Consider the following 18077-nt stretch of genomic DNA (forward strand, 5'->3'; position numbering starts at 1 on the left):
GATCTGAAAAACAGAATTGTTGCTCTACATAAAGATGGCCTAGGCTATAAGAAGATTGCAAAGACCCTGAAATGGAGCTGCAGCACAGTGGCCAAGACCATACAGTGGTTTATAAGGACAGGTTCCACTCAGAACAAGCCTCACCATGGTTGCTCAAAGAAGTTGAGTGCACATGCTGTGTCAGCCTGGCAGTGCTGGCAGCATTGCTGCAGAGGTTGAAGGGGTGGGGTTAGCCTGTGAGTGCTTAGAACTTATCCGCATCAAATTGGTCTGCATGGCTGTCATCCCAGAAGGAAGCCACTTCTAAAGATGATGCACAAGAAAGCCCGCAAACAGTTTGCTGAAGACAAGCAAAGGTCACGGATCACTGGAACCATGTCCTGTGGTCTGATGAGACCAAGATAAACTTATTTGGTTCAGATGGTGTCAAGCGTGTGTGGCAGCAAGCAGGTGAGGACTACAAAGACAAGTGTGTCTTGCCTACAGTCACGCATGATGGTGGGAGTGTCATGGCCTGGGGCTGCATGAGTACTGCTGGCACTGGGGAGCTACAGTTCATTGAGGGAACCATAAATGCCAACATGTAGTGTGACATACTGCCACGGAGACTGGGCCACAGGGCAGTATTCCAACATAAGGACCCCAGCCTTGCTAAAGAAGCGGGTAAAGGTGAAGGACTGGCCAAGCATGTTTCCAGACCTAAACCCTATTGAGCATCTGTGGGGCATCCTCAAATGGAAGGTGGAGAGCAAGGTCTCCAAGTTACCAAAACCATATAAGGAGGCCAAACCTTAAGCGTTTCAATTTGTATTCAATCAGGCAGGCCCTTGCACTACATAGTTATGGTAAATCTGAAGACAAAAATCTGAAGAAAATCTAAAGCCTCATACACACGATGTTGGACAACCGAGCGTCTGATTCTTGTCAAAAGGGCGTGTGCCAGGATCTTGTCTTGCATACCAACGTCACACAAAGTGTCGCGCCACAAACACGAACGTAGTGACATACTACAAGGAATTTCAGCTCTTGAGTGCCACCCTTTGGGCTCCTTCTGATAATTTTGTGTTTGGTGGGGCATCGATTCCGAGCATGCGTGTTTGTACTTTCAAATTTTGTGTGACGGATTTGTGTACTGACCCTCCGAAAATCTGATGCGAAGCTGTTTGACAAAAAATGTACTAGTCTGTCATCCAACATTTGTTGGCCGAAAATTGGAAAAAACTGTTGTTGAAAGGAGCGTACTAATGGTAAGAACATCGGACAACAGTCTGTCAAACGAGAATCCCCTTCTGATTTTTGTACCGTATGTATGAGGCTTAACATCCACCAGCTCCGTGATGTCGTGGAAGAGGACTCCAGTGGCAACCTGAGAAGCTCTGGTGAGCTCCATGCCAAAGAGAGGGTTAAGGCAGTGCAGAAAAATAATGGTGGCCACACAAAATATGGACACTTTAGGCCCAAGTTGGACATTTTCACTTAGGTGTGTACTCACTTTTGTTGCCAGTAGTTTAGACATTAATGGGGACAGCAAATTTGCACCGTTATACAAGCTGTACACACTACTTTACATTGTAGCAAAGTGTAATTTCTTCAGTGTTGTCACATGAAAAGATATAATAAAATATTTACGAAAATGTGAGAGGTGGACTCACTTTTGTGAGATACTATATGTTTCCTGCTCTTTGTGCTAAGCCCTGCAGATCGCCTAAAGCCAGGAATGATCCAAATTACAGGGAAATTCTGTCTAACTTTATCAATCTTGTTGGGCCCATTAAGGTTTCAGGCATCGCCTGTCATGGTGGGCATACAACCAAAAGGGTCTTCAGGGCCTGGGAACCATACAGATGGACCGTGACCCTGGATCTGTATAGAAGTGGTTATCAACCTCAGTCCTCAAGTACCCCCAAAAGGCCATGTTTTGGGAACTTCCCTTTGATAAAATAGCTCTCATCAATACCATGTCATCGATATGGATTTAAAGCAGCTGTGCAAAGTAAAGGAAAACCAGAGAGTGGGGTCTGGGTACGGTCTTTAAGTTATAATATGGAGTAGTAATGATTCAGAAACTTCTAAAAACAAAAAAGTAACAGCAAAAGCTGAAGTTTAGGTATGTCAGTTTTTACTTATTTTAGTTACATCACTCCAAGCTGGAACAATGTAAGTACAGTGCATCCAAAAAGTATTCACAGCGCATCACTTTTTCCACAATTTGTTATGTTACAGCCTCATTCCAAATCAGATTAAATTCATTATTTTCCTCAATATTCTACAAACAATACCCAATAATGACACCACGAAATACGTTTTTTAACCACCTCAATACAGGTCACTTTCACCCCTTTCCTGCCAAGGCAATTTTTCAGCTTTCAGCACTATCACACTTTGAATGACAATTGCACGGTCATGCAACACTGAACCCAAATTACATTTTTTTTTAAATCTTTTTCTTCACACAAATGGAGCTCTTTCTTTTGGCAGTACTTAATCACTGCTGGGATTTTTATTTCTTACAAAAAAAAAAAAAGACAAAGTTTTGAAAAGAAAACGCATTTATTTGCAAAATTTACAGATGGGAAATAAGTAATTTTCTCTCACTGATATGCGCTGATGAGGCTGCACAGATGAGGACGCACTGATGGGCAGCAATGATTAGCAGCACTGACTGGCATCATTTATAGGCACTGCTGGGGCTTTCTTCTTTGTAGGACCTCTCAAGCTCCATCAGATTGGATGGGGTGCATTGGTGCTCAACCATTTTCACATCTTGTCAGAGGTTTAATCAGGTTCAAGTCTGGGCACCGGCTGGGCCACTCAAGGACATTCACAGAGTTGTCCTGTAGTCACTTCTTTGTTATCTTGGCTGTGTGCTTAGGTTCGTAGTCCTGTTGGATGATGAACCTTCACTCCAGTCTGAGATCCAGAGCTCTCTGGAGCAAGTTTTCATCAAAGATGTCTCTGTACATTGCTGCAATCATCTTTACCTCAATACTGACTAGTCTCCCAGTTCATGTCGCTGAAAAACATCCCCGCAGCATGATGTTGTTGCCACCACCATGCTTCACTATAGGGATGGTATTGGACAGGTGATGAGTGGTGCCTGGGTTCCACCAGACATGACTCTTGCCATTCAGGCCAATGAGTTCAATCATTGTTTCATCAGACCAAAGAATTTTGTTTCCATGGTTAGAGTCCTTCAGCTGCCTTTTGGCAAACTCCAAGTAGGCTGTCATGTGCCTTTTACTCAGCAGTGGCTTCTGTCTGGCCAATAAACCATACTGATTGGTGGTGTGCTGCATAGATGGTTGTTCTTCTGGAAGGTTCTCCTCTCTCCACAGAGAAATGCTGGAGCTCTCCCTGACATCGGGTTCTTGGTTACCACCCTAAGGTCCTTCTCCCCCGATCACTCAGTTTGGCTGTGGGGCCTGCTCTAGGAAGAGTCCTGGGGGTTCCAAATTTCCATTTACAGGTGATGGAGACCACTATGCTCATTGGGACTTTCAATGCTGCAGAATTGTTTCTGTATCCTTACCCAGACCCGTGCAGCGATACAACCCTGTCTTGGCGGTCTACAGGCAATTCCTTGGACTCCATGGCTTGGTTTGTGCTCTGACATGCACTGTTAATTGTAAGACCTTATATAGGCAGGCCTTTCCAAATAATGTCCAATCAAGTTGTAGAAACATCTCAAGGATGATCAGTGGAAACAGGATGCACCTGAGCTCAATTTTGAGGGTCCTAGCAAAGGCTGTGAATACTTATGTACATGAGATTTTTTTATTTTTAATAAATTTGCAAAGATTTAATTTTGGTGTATTGTTTGTAGAATTGTGAGGAAAATAATGAATTTAATCTATTTTGGAATAAGGCTCTAACATAACAATGTGGACAAAGTTGAGCGCTGTGAATACTTTCCGGATGCACTGTATGTTTGTGAAATACATGGCTGATCCACCTGGAAGCTGGAAATAAATATAGTAGGCACTGCTACTACAATGATCACTGCTAGCTTCCAGGTCCCTTTGGCTGCCCTGTTGCCTAGTGATCACAGAAGGTCACCCATTTGTCAAGTGCACTAATCAATCTAACTCTCAATAAATGCAAAGTGTTCTCTGACTGGATGAGGTGGAACTCCGAGAACGTGACATCACCACCCTGCCTCTCCTCCTTATCCAATCAGAGAAATTGTTGCATTCTTTGAGAAAATGCAGTATTCCCTGACTGATGCCCAGTCTTTGGAAGCTAGCTGAGATCACTGCGGTAGTGGTGCCTACTACGGTAAATTTCCAGGTTCCACAGGTTATGGCACATACATATTTATGTTAGTCCAAGCTGGAGCAATGCAACTATAGAAAAATGAAATACTTAAACATAATATATATATATATATAAAAACACTTTGCACCGCTTAAGCACACTTTCAAAAACAAAAAAACAAAAAGCACGAAGTAGGTGGGGTTATACAAGCCTGCATGAAGGGCACCCCTAGTAATTTTGACATTCTCAAATCACCTGAAGGTAGCCCGCATATAACTCATGTTCTATGAATACAAGCCCCATGTCCTGTACTACTGAATGGTTAAGATATCTTTTCCTGCGTAGTTTTTTTCTTGACCACAAAAACAACTTAAGAGCACAAATCTTTCTTCTCCAAATTGATTTGCCCCCCCTGCTTTGCCTTCCAGGTAAAAGCCTGACACCGCATTATGACAACCAGTCAAAGTCATGGTGCCACAAAGTCACAGTTAGGAGTCAGTTCACCAAGTGTAACAATGTCACATGGTAGACATCAAATGTCTTCTAGTAACTAGCTGGAAACTGGTGAAAGCAAAACTGCAGTTAGGATGCTATGTTTAGGTGCTAGTCCCTCCCCTTCTTGGGGGTAACTGCAGATCTCTCATTCTACAGATGAGGGGGTCTTTGATATCTAATAGATCAATCCTTCACACAGCAGCATATCATAAAATCAAGTCTATTTTTTAGCTCCAGGTGGCAGGGATTTGATGTTATACTGCACAGCAGGAATCCGAAAGGAGGAAATAGACCCTCCACCCTCTACATAGACTCTCATAGAGGAATTCTGTGGTGGTGGCAAAACCTGTCAGAAGGGACTCATGCAGATAGAGGGGGGGAGAGAGAAGACAAGAATCACACTAAGTGCTTTGGATAGCGATAGGTGCACACTAAAGGGATATGCTTTGTTCATTTTTCCATTTCAGAAGTTTACAATCGCTTTAAGATTTGTTTTACCTCCATCATGGTGGGTTAAACAGTCATATAACACATGTAACTTTGATAAAGCACGGTGTTTGACATCTGTCCAGGCTCTGGTTGTCCAGAAATCAGCCAAGAAAAATTTTGGCCATTTAAGATTGACACTAGGGATGCACCGAATGGGTTTTTTGGTGCCGAAACCGATACTGAAAATGAAAAATACACTAGGCCGAAAACAGAAACAGCACAGATACCGAAGGTGACCGTTTAAAAAAAATATTTTTATACAGGAGATGGTCAGAGACTGGGGACATAGGACAGGAGATGGTTAGAGACTGGGGACATGGGACAGGAGATCAATGCCACCTCACCAGTGCCCATCATATGCAGCCTCGCTGTGGCCAGCAGCCTACCAGTGTCTGTCACTCACCAGTGCATATAAACATACACATATAAAACATACTCACAAATAAAGACACACACACGCATACAAACACATATAGACATCCTTTTTAAAAATTGTCAGCTGCAGCTCTGTACCTTCAATCCCCATGCCGGTTACTGCACTGTAGGGGGATGCAGAGAGCACAGCACACACTGCTAGACATCTCTCCCTTGCTTTCACTTTCATAGTAAACAGCGTGCCCGAACTCCTGCACAGCCGATTTACACACCGGCTGAGGATCCATATGCAGCCACCGCTCGGGGAGAGGGGGACGTTACATGGAGACCCCAGGGGCCGCCTGCAGCATGTGCAAGGAGGGAAGGGAGGGGAGAGAGTAAGAATGGGCGCTCCAGAATGACACCCCCATGCTGGGCGGCACCAGGGGTGGGGCCCAGCAGGTCCTGTCCCATTATCGGCGTGAATTCTCTTTCGGTAAAAAAAGGCAATTTTCGGCCGATATGTTTCGGTGGCTGAAATTTCGGTGCATCCCTACTATACACATCAGGGTCATTCAGCCCACCCCCCAAAGTGATTTACATCCTGCAAATGCAATCCCTGACTCAGAAATGTTAGGATATATGAACACCTGCATCCACAAAGAGTGATGACTACCTACTAACTCTGTACTTTATCTACGCTATATTACCAAAAGTATTGGGACTCCTGTCTTTAACGCACATGAACTTTAATGGCATCCCAGTCTTTAGTCCGTAGGGATCAATATTGGGTTGCTCACCCTTTGCAGCTATAACAGCTTCAACTCTTCTGGAAAGGCTCTCCACAAGGTTTATGAGTGTCTATGGGAATGTGTGACCATTCTTTCAGAAGCGCAGGCACTGATGTTGGACCAGAAGACATGGCTAGCAGTCTCTGCTCTAATTCATCCCAAAGGTAGTCTATCGGGTTGAGATCAGGACTCTGTGCAGGCCAGTCAACTTCACCCCAAACTCGCTCATCCATGTCTTTATGGAACTTGCTTTGTGCACTGGTGCGCAGCCATGTTGGAACAGGAAGGGACATCTGTTCCCAGAAAGTTGGGAGCATGAAATTGTCCAAAATGTATTGGTATGCTGATGCCTTAAGAGTTCTCTTCACTGGAACTGAGTGGCCAAGCCCAAACCCTGAAAAACAAACCCACACCATAATACCCCCCCCCCCCCCCACACCAAATGATTTGGACCAGTTCATAAAGCAAGGTCCATAAAGACATGGGTGAGCAAGTTTGGGGTTTAGGAACTTGACTGACCTGCACAGAGTCCTGATCTCAACCTGATAGAATACCTTTGGGATGAATTAAAGCAGGGACTGTGAGTCAGGCCTTCTCGTCCACATCAGTGCCTGACCTCACAAATGCGATTCCGGAAAAATGGTCAAACAATGCTATAGAAACACTCCTTAACCTTGTAAACAGCCTTCCCAGAAGCTGTAATAGCTGCAAAGGGTGGGCCAACTCATAGGATGCCATTAATGTGCATGTGCGGGTCAAGGCAGGTGCCATAAATACTTTTAGTAATATAGTGTATCTCTGTTAAAAAAAAAAAATAAATAAAAAACTATATTATAATATAAATATATATATATATATATATATATATATATATATATATATATATATATATATATATATATATATATATATATATATATATATATATATATATAAATATATAAATATATATATATTTTTTTTTTTCATGTTAACTGCCCAACAGCCACATTTTTCTAGTGTTAATATAAACTTTTATTGTAAATATTCACAATACAGAATGGTTTTGATTACATGAGATTACATCTTTTTAAATTTCTGAAAAGTCAAATCTTAGGAATGCTGTAACTGCACAATTTTATGTTTTCTTATTTTAAGGAAAAATATGAAAAAATATCAGTATGATTGGTAGTGTTATCTGCGGTAACTCTGTTTATGGGCTAAATAACTTAAGTTGCAGGCACTTAACACAGAACAGGCTCCTGTAAGATCATATTATCCTGCTTGTTTGAATGTCTACAAGAGGAAAAGTTTGCATACAGATTTTTTTTTTACCATCTTGGTTATAGGTTAAATAGGTGTACAATCTGTTAAAAAAAAAAAAAACCTTACCCCCGCAGTAGCATCTCTACATACACTGTTTACAGCTTTCTAGAGCCACAGCTCCTAAGAAAGGTCCCCCTCAACTGCTCCTGAGTTGCAGACAAATGGGTGGGATCTGCTTCAGGCTGGTCCTCATTCACAATAAGATGGGCAGACCCTGCCCATTTATCTGAAGCTTGAGGACAGCTGGGGTCTATTCATAGGAGCAGTGGCAAATAAAACAAAAAATATACTGATTTAGCATTTTTACAGATTTCATAGCAATTCTTTAACTACAGTGAGGATTTTCCTGCCTTATTTTGCATTCTCTACCAGCAAAATACAGTATAAGGAGTCAACATACAGTGTGGAAAGTAGAAATAGTACAGTAGGAGGAGCCTTAGTTGCTGGCTAGTGATTGGTGTATGGGAGGCTGGAAGCAGCGCACATGTTCTACAGGTGTATTTTCTCCATCTCCTGCCTTCAAGTACTTGTCCAAGATGAAAATTATCTCATCGTTCAGCATCTGGAATTTACGTATGCGCTCTACCATTTTCTTCAAGGGCTGTAAAAGACAGACAAGCACAGCGATTAAAAACGTGACAAGACACTTTTTGCTTGAGGCGGACAAGTGTAATTCTGCATGGCTTAAGCATAAAGTGGTTCTAGAGACAGTGTAGCTTGACTTTATTTTCACAACTGTTTTATTGTTTCCCACAGTGGAACTGTCTGGTACAAAAGAGCACATTACATCAGCAAACTTGGTTATTCACATACCACATTTTTGATAATCTCATCCTTGCCATCATGTTTCTGTACTTTCAGGAGATGATAACAGAAGTCCATAACATCAAAGCGACGGTGCTGACCCAAAAGGACAATGATCATACAGCCAGCCCAGTGAAGTCCGTCACCAAAACACTGCCTATTATAAGAGATGTGAAATATTACCAACACATTCACTGTTTATATACTTACCAGAGAAAACTACAAATAGAATACGTACATAGGACAACTATAAACACGAATGTCATACATGCCAATGCTGGAGGCTCAAATGACAATTTATCAAACATCTAGCAATCGTTCCTGACATTTGTACACATTAGAGGAATGGAGCATTTTGCAGTGACAGATACAGTATTCTTCTAGAGGGCGAATAATCCAAGTGCTGATCATCACGTCATTGGCAACACAGGAAGAACATGAATAGAACAATGACTGAACACGTGCTCAATTGCAACATCATCTAACTGAACTAGAAATCATTTGGAGTCTGGTTATTCAAGGAGACACTATATAGCTAAATGGCTACCTTGCACACAATATTTAGTAAATAATTTAGCTGCAGTGAGCGCCATAAATGTTTAAAGGAAGCAGATTTGATATTACAAAATAGGCCTGTCTGAAGATACATGGCACGACGCAGTATACTTACTCCACAGTGAATTCATGAGTACCCACAGGTATGCAGTAGACAAACTGCATAGCACTCCAGAGTCTATGGAATTCTACACACTCATCTACGTGCATCACACCATTGCTGGGAAGAGGGCCCCGCCAGATAGGATCATCGAGATAACCACGGACTCGGGTAAGGATAACTTCAAACATCGACAGGCCGCAGCAGAGACGTTCTTTGGTCAGTAAGTCGCCCTCTCTTGCTATGGCAATTTGCTGTGAAAAAAGCCCAATATAAAAATGTGTTTTCTAAATATGCATAAGAATAGTAATAATGTTTTAATCACTATTTTACCACCCATTTAAAAAACTCATCTAATCTGAATCTTATGTTTGCAGTCACTGAGGAAATACCTGAGGAGTCCCTAATCTTTCTATGAGTGGCACCAGGTGCAGTGGAGCATACTTTGATTCCAGTCTTTTCATCTTTGCCTCCAGACGTTCGCCCTCTGGAAATCAAAGCATATACATTTATGACTTAAAAGGAAATGAAAAACCAAAACAATTGGTGTATTTTAGCGTAAAATTATATAAAACACTCTAGATTTCCTTTAACAGGCAAACATAAAATGCTACACACAGATGTTATATATGCATATATCATTTGCAGCCAGCAGGGAGAGACCTATGCAAAATCCAGCCTCTGAAATCTCACCCATTCAGGGTATGCCAAAAATAGATTATGTTAGCACAGATAAAGTCTTAACACAGTGTGAAAAGGCATTAAAGCATAGCTTTATAAATACATGCGCCAATCTGCCTCTACTAAAAGCTTGTTTCCACTTATTAATCTGCATTCATGACTGATTCTAACCCTATGTTTGCCACTGCCCAAGCTAGATGGGCTTCATTGGATATATTATTAGTGAATCTGACTAGTCTGAATTTAGTGATACCCACAAGACCTCGGGTATTTCTTCAAACAATAGGATTACTCAGCAAAAAAATTTTCACTATTCTCACCTTACTCCCACTAGATTGCATAGAATGGGTCTACGCTCAGGCACTAACTGCTTCGGGGCTGCTGGCAGGTCGGTGATTTCCTACATTGCTTTTGGGCCCATCCCATGGTCCAGGAGTTTTGGAAGGACGTGGGCTCCTTCCTTTCTTCTGCACTAGGCCTTCCTAATGTCCTCCATTCCTGAAATTGTCTCTTGGGTATATTTGGAGACCTGACTCTTTCTAGATACGCTAAACTACTTTTACGCATTTTGTATTTTTATGCTAAAATATATCTTAAAAAAATAAATAAAATACAATGTCATGAATGTTCATTTATTTGTAGATGAAGTGTTATAAATCACCAGTTTATAAACCTGTAAATTAAAATTACTTAAAATGTTCTTCTCAAATGTTCATAACATTGTTGACTTAGTGTAGTGTAGATTTCTGCTTAGCAATATCAGCTGTAAAGGTTTGTGTTACACATAACTTTTATTCCCACTAAACAGACATCTTCCATCTCCCTCCACACCATAAAGGTGTAGATCACCAACCACATCCTAATCAAAAATTCTCTGGTCTGATGAAACAAAAACTGAACTCTTTGGACTGGGGTGAAGGTTCATCTTCCAACAGGACAACGAACCTAAGCACACAGCCAAGATAAGAAAAGGAGTGGCTACGGGTGACCTGAGCCCGATTGAAAATCTCTGGAGAGATCTGAATAGGACTGTGCACCGAGGCTCCCCAACCAACATGATTGAGAGATCCTGCAAAGAAGAATGGGAGAAACTGTCCAAAATGTGTGTGCCAAGCTTGTAGCACCATACTCAAAAGGACATGAGGCTGTAATTGGTGGCAAAAGGTGAGTCAAACGAAGTATTGCGTAAAGCCTGTGAATACTTACGTACATGTGATTATTTTATTTGTTTTTTATTTTTAATAAATTTGCAAAATTAAAAAATAATTAATTTCTCTCATGCTGTCATTATTGGGTACTGTTTGTAGAATTTTGAGGAAAATAATGATTTTAATCCATTTTAGAATAAGGCCGTAACATAACAAAATGTGGAAAGAGTGAAGAGCTGTGAATACTTTCCCAGGTGCGCTGTACGTTATTGGAATCAAGTGCTAAATGCTTAATAGTCTACAATCTTTTAAACTGAAAAACATCTGCCGTTTGCAAATTTTTAATTTTTTTTTGCCTTAAATGTCCTGCCACTGAATGTAACCTGCACTACCGTGGTCAAATGTAAAACAATGGTTCATGGGTGTTTTCTGGTCATCCGTTACCACTTAAACCTAAGCCGCTGAGCCAATAAAAAAAATAAAATAAAAAAAAAGGGAAAACCTGTTTGAGGGTCTATGAAAGCAATCTCTAGAGATACACTCACCTTTTACATGGACTCTGGGTAGAATGTTCTGAAAAGGTGCAGCATGAAGCAGGTCACACACTTCTTCCAGTGACTTAATGGTTAAAGAACATACAGTTAGAGAAAAAAAAAATATGTACCATACATAAGAATCATCTTGAAAAAAAAAAAAAAGATACAGGCAAACAAATTCATAACTCATTGACTGCAGTCATATCAATCTTCTTTTGTTTTATTCCGTCCTGTGGTACTAATACTCGCTGCCCACAAACAATAAACATTTCTTTCAATTAGTGTCTAATGTTCCATCTAGCTAAATGAAGCCAAATTGCTGCACTTCAATGACTACGCTAATACTGTTGCTATGATACATCGAGCTTTCAAAAGCATGTGATTAGCCAGTCATTTTGTTGGACCCCTCTGCCCATTAATCAAAAAATCTCCTGCCTTTCCCCAGCAAGATTGTTATTGAACTGGTAAGATTCAGCAAACGCACAATAACCTCCTCCCAAGGTGTCCAGTCCCATTTTATAGTGTCACTTGTATTACGCAGAAACCCTCATAAGGACATGCACTGCTACACCACCCTCATCATGCAAACAGCGGATAGATCAGCAGAGAACAATAGTGAAGCCAGGGCTATTATAGGCACAATTATGAAGGCCTGCAGTAGTTGAATAACATCTCTATATCCAAAGAGTGAATATAATCACCATGCTAATTTTAACCAGCTGCTGCTTAAAAATGAACCCTCTTACATTTACACTTAGGCTTGTTCATGTGGCAATATCTTTGATATTAAAGTATCATTAAACACAAAAACAATGCATTAATTTGCAGTGCACCAATTGTTAGATGTGGTGTCTGCATTGAGACACAGAGCTGTGGTACGGCCCTACCCCCTCTCTTTCCTGATTGGCTAACCGAAATTGATTGACAGCAGTGGGAGCCAATGGAACCGCTGCTGTGTTTTAGTCAATTAGGCGGGAGAGTCCCAGACGGCCGAGGGACTCATGGACATCGCTGGCTAGAGATGGGGCTGCTGCACACAGGCGGCTTTTTATCCTAAATGCATAGCATACATTAAGATAAAAAACCTTCAGACTTTACAACCACTTTAATGAAAGACTCCTCAGCCACAACATTGCATGCCATCATACAAATGACTATTCAATTCCCTCAAAAACCTTTGGCTGGATAACCGACTTTTAAAAGTCTGCTCTCCAGCCCACATATCTGGAGTATTTGGGACAGCCCAATCCAGAAGCTTATTTCTTCAAGAGTAAGTTGCTTCCCTAAGGTTCCACGTGCAGCTCCTTGTGTCAAAATGGCACCCTCAGTTGGCTTCTGATTGATGGTTCTGGGCTTTATGGTAGCTGCTTTCAAGACAGTTCCCTTTGCCCAGTTTTACTCCAGACCCCTTCCATCCAACATACTCACGACCTGTAACAAGCAAATCCAATCCTTATCCAGATAAAGCTTTCCCTTTCATGGCAGATTTCCAATCCTGACCTGGAATTGGGACAGTCATTCCTTTACATGCCCTGGAAGATGGGATCTATGAATAATCAGCCCCACAGACTGGAGCAGAGTTTACAACTCTTGGACCATTCAGGGGACATAATCCCTGCTGGAGTCAAAAATCCTCTATCAATATTCTGGAAAAAAGATCATCAGATTAACCCTACAACAATGGACCTCCCTTCTGCAAGGACACCCAGCCAGGGTGCAGTATAAACCATAAACCATCAGGTAGGCTCCAGAAGTTAAACTGCCCTATAATGAAACAAGTCTGTTTCTTTTACATTCCAGCTATCCTGGTCGTCCACATCCCTGAAGTGGACAAGTTGACTTCTTAAGCCAATGCCTGGACCCAGGGGATTGGTCTCTCATCCAAAGATCTGTCAAACACCAGATGTGGACATCCTGGCCTCCAGGTTCAACAACCACCCAAACAAATTCATAGCCAAAACTAGGGATCCTCTAGCCTTCGAAGTAGATGTTCTTGTTTTCCCCCCAGTACAAAAGGCAGGTAGGCATTAAATCTTAAAAAACAAAAACAGAAACACCTTAGCCTTAAGTATCACTTTATTTCCTAGCTTGGATACAATATTGGCAGAGATGTATCTTGATATAATATATAGCAAATAGGAAAATAGGAATATATATTGGTACTGCACTAAGGTTGTGAATATGGATCATTAACCCAATCGAGCAATGATAGTGTGTACTCCAATCCATGACACCCTATTAGTACTAGGCTGGGAACCTACAAAGTATTCAACCAAGCAATAATAGGGTGTCACAAATTAACATACATACCAATTTGCACTAAGACAAGGAACTACATAATATGCAACTAGGTGTCATGCAATAATGTACATACCAAACTCTGTTCAATAAGAAGACAAAAGAGCAGAGTATTGCCAACTTCCCTCAGATTCTGGAAGCACACAGTCTTCAGTTCAGCATATTCTACTATGTCCTTCAGCTGATGATGGAAGAATTCCAAGATGCCTAATGTACAAGTTCAAAAATAAATATACATAAATATATTTATAGTCAATTTATGCAATAAACAAAAGATAATGAAAATGTGCAAGAAGGAACACTACTGTAATTATGGAAATGTATAGTAGGTATTTTATAAACTGTTGACAGCCTTAAGTTTTTTGCCGTCTGGGTCCTGAAGAAGCCAAGTTAATGACAAAACAATGACCGTACAGACAGCATTATCATCATACCACTGTATGGACCATATCGATCTAATCTATACATGTTCATTTTTATTGTGTGTATATTTTCTGTACTAATTTTACCCTGCAGGGGTACTTCAAAATCTCTCAAAATATTTTAAACTGTTTTCTAAATAAAAATATGATGGTTTTATTTAATAGGTCTCCTTTCTGTGGCCAATATAGTCTGTCATCGTAGGATACTGGGAGTTTCTCTGATCATGTCTGATTAGTTTTGCACGTATTGTTTGGATGAGGCCCAAGTCTATTCTCTTTTTCCTCTCCAATTGTCCTGTGACCATAGTTTCCAAAACCAAAAAAGCAGAATTTTAAAACGAACACCGGAACAGGAAGCAAAGGGAAATCTCTCAGATGAAAACGGCAAAATAAAACCAAAAAAAAGTGTGTTAGCTTTACATGAACTACAATGTTTTTTTTCTTAGAAATAAATGTGAAATAAATTACAAATATGTAAAACTCAAACTTTAGCGGCATATGTAAAAAGTGGAACCTGTATTTGTAAGCAAGTTTTCTTTAATGCTGACCCTCTTATCCAACACAAACTTTCAAATTCATTACAATAAAGCAAATACACATATCCAAGTTGCGCTGGAGCTTTAATCACTTAGTCTAGGTTTATATGTGTGTGTGTTGGGAACACATGCAAAATCACATGCTTTCCTGACATGCACACAAACACACTGCCCTTTAACCACTTAACAACTGGCCCATAACAGAATGATGGCTGCATGGCAGTTTCACAACCCTGGGAGGGCGTACAGTGACGTCCTCCCAGAAGCCTGCTCTCGCGCATCCCCTGGGGTGCGCACACGAGTACACATGTGACCGCTGGGTCCAGAGGACCTAGCGCATCATGGATCATTGTAAACGGCCACTGATCGAGGGCGTTTACCACCTGATCGCTCCCTCAAATCACAGAGTGATCACATGTAAACAAGCCGGCGTAATTTCTGGTTCTTCCCTCTCCTCTGTCCAGTGTGAGCGGAGAGGGGGGAGATTGGCGGCAGCAGCGCTGTGGGCTGCTTGCGTAGTGCCCACAGCGCTGCTCAGTGACAGATCCATCTATCCACCCATGCTCACTCATCCATACTCTGCATACCCATCCATCCATACTCTTCATACCCATCCATCCATCCTCAGCAATATTCAGCCATCCCATCCACAACCATCTATACCCATTCATGCTCATCCATGCCACTACAGTGCCTTACAAAAGTGTCCCTAGAACACCTGATGGCGCTCCCTGCACGTTGGGCCTCTGTATGTGGCCACGCTGTGAAAAAGTCTCACTTGTGGTATCACCATACTCAGGAAGCATAGGAGAATCTATTTTGTGGTGTAATTTTTGGTATGTACATGGTATGTGTTTGAAATATTGTGTAAATGAACAACATTGTGTAAAAAAAGAAAAAAAAAAAAACGCGTTTTCATTTTCTTTAAACCTTTTCAAAAAACTTGTAGAAAAAAAATGAAATGTTCAAAAGACTTAATATGCCTCATAGATTATACATTAGGGTGTTTTATTTCCAAAATTGGGTCATGTTTGGTGTGTTTCCATTGTCCTGGTGCTCCAGGGCCTTCAAAAATTAAGAGGTAGTCAAGAAATTATATGAGTAATTTATGCTCCAAGAACGCCTGATGGCGCAACCTGCATGTTGGGCCTCTGTATGTGGCCACGCTGTGTAAAAGTCTCACATATGTGGTATCGCCATACTCAGGAGGAGTAGCAGAATGTATTTTGGGGTGTAATTTATGCTATGCATATGCTGTGTGTGAGAAATAACCTGCTAATATAACAATTTTGTGAAGAAAAAAAAGAAAATCTTGATTTTGCAAAGAATTGTGGGGAAAAAAAAAAACTTCAAAAAAACTCACCATGCCTCTTACTAAATACCTTGGAATGTCTACTTTTCAAAAAGGGGTCATTTGGGGGGTATTTTTTACTTTGCTGGCTCGTTAGGGTCTCAAGAGATGAGATAAGCCGTCAGTACTTCAGGTGTGACCAATTTTCAAAGACTGGCACCATAGCTTGTGGACTTTAACTTTCACAAAGACCAAATAATATACACCGATTTGGGTTATTTTTACCAAAGATATGTAGCGGTATAAATTTTGGCCAAAATATATAAAGAAAAATTACAAATTTGCAAAATTTTATAAAAGAAACTAAGAAAAACTGATTTTTTTTTTTTAACTGAATTGTCGGTCTTTTTTCTTTTACAGCGCACAAAATAAAAAAATAAATAAACAGCGGTGATTAAATACCACCAAAAGAAAGCTCTATTTGTGTGGAAAAAAAAAAAAAGGACAAAAATTTCATATATGTACAGTGTTGCATGACTAAGTAATTGTCATTCAAAATGTGAGAGCACCGAAAGCTGAAAATTGGTCTGGCTAGGAAGGGGGTTTAAGTGCCCAGTGGTCAAGTGGTTAAAAGACACTGTGCAAACAGTTGTGATGCATTTTTTAAAGGGTCAGAGACTTCTTTTCCATGTTTCTTGCAGGTAGGGCAGTCCCTTGATTTCAGCACATGGAAATAAAGTCTCTTTGTCATGCCTGTAGGTGTGAACCAAGCCTTATTTGTAATGAGTAATGTTAGATGCGCTCATTGGCTCCAGGTAGGATGCTCTCATAAAAACATGCATCTCTTCCATATCTATCTAATCATATAGTTTTCAGGGTCCATCCAAACCTGCTTATGGAATCTGCCTAAGCTTGGTTAAAGTGCAGTGGGTCGCGATGAAGAGGGTGCGTTGGACTTCCAAAATTTGTTGGATGTTTTATGAGGTTACTAAAAAACGTTAAAGCATTTCACACTCTTTACCCTTTAGGCTTGGACCTCCTGTTGTATATTTATGAATTGATTACGGTAAAGTCTCTGCAGTTGCAAGTCATTTCAAACAACCACAATGCCCTTGGTAGCCACAGACTTGCCTACACAGTAAGGGACATTATTGAGAAGCATTTTTCTTTTACTTAATAACAGGTCATATGCTATTGCTAACAAGTACAATGTTATTTTAATATTAATTATGGGTCTTTACCATCTCCTCTCACAACTTTGCTGCTCTCATTTTTGCGAGGGTGAAATTTAAGGATTTTATGCTTGAATAATACGAGTTATTATTCCTATAACAAAGAGAAGCGTTCTTTATGCTAAAAAGGCGTTTATAGTAATTATTTTATCTGATACGGATAAAACGTAGTCTCACAGATCCACTGAAGCACAAGCATTATCTTCAGCAAATATGACAATAGCAATACCTTATTTAAACTGACCTGTGTCACGGGCAACTTTTGTATCCACTGTCATTGTCCTCCAAGTAATTATAGTAAACCACATAACAGACAATGGAGGTACCATAGTCAAGTATTACCTATATTAACCACTCACTTCACTTTAAACATTGGGTTTTAGGAGAATTGAAATGTCTTTATCTTTATATGAGTTCTAGCAGCTACATAATCCATATTTATAAAACACAGCAAGTGGTAAACCTAAGAAAACTGCACCAAAGACATTGTGAAAAGTTGTTAAACTGATACAAAATACTTTTGCCTATTATTAGTAACTAAAAGTAGACTTTTGTAAAGGCAAGCTTTGATTTGTTATCCGTTTTAAGCATGTTAAATTACTGTTCGTTCCTCCCAAAAATCACAAATTCATAATACTTGAAACTATTTCTAACTATAATTGTTTTGAAGCTCCAACTTCAAGTTTTGATACTTTAGCCCTGAGATCACCACCAACCTGAATTACACTAATTTGAGCGGCGTACAGCATTATTCACCTTCAGACAGGCTGACAAAGCAATACCTAA

General features: G+C 40.5%; 1 protein-coding gene across 3 annotated transcripts in view; it reads right to left on the reverse strand.

Annotated features, from left to right (window-relative positions):
* Window positions 1-7373: 7373 nt before the first annotated feature.
* The window catches only part of LOC143983284 (cytoplasmic FMR1-interacting protein 1), a 155830-nt gene continuing 145126 nt past the window's right edge, over window positions 7374-18077 (reverse strand). For all 3 annotated transcript variants that reach the window (XM_077482793.1, XM_077482794.1, XM_077482796.1), the window contains 6 exons: window positions 13887-14017; window positions 11522-11594; window positions 9540-9634; window positions 9163-9401; window positions 8502-8649; window positions 7374-8289 (listed from right to left, as the gene is read on the reverse strand). In XM_077482793.1, coding sequence (XP_077338919.1) covers window positions 8125-8289; window positions 8502-8649; window positions 9163-9401; window positions 9540-9634; window positions 11522-11594; window positions 13887-14017 — 851 coding nt within the window. In that variant the 3' untranslated portion in view covers window positions 7374-8124. The remainder of the gene's footprint in view (window positions 8290-8501; window positions 8650-9162; window positions 9402-9539; window positions 9635-11521; window positions 11595-13886; window positions 14018-18077) is intronic.

The sequence above is a fragment of the Lithobates pipiens genome, unplaced genomic scaffold (genome assembly GCF_037356315.1).
Source record: "Lithobates pipiens isolate NorthernLeopardFrog02 unplaced genomic scaffold, aLitPip1_a1.2 Scaffold_16, whole genome shotgun sequence".
Lineage (NCBI taxonomy): Eukaryota > Metazoa > Chordata > Amphibia > Anura > Ranidae > Lithobates > Lithobates pipiens.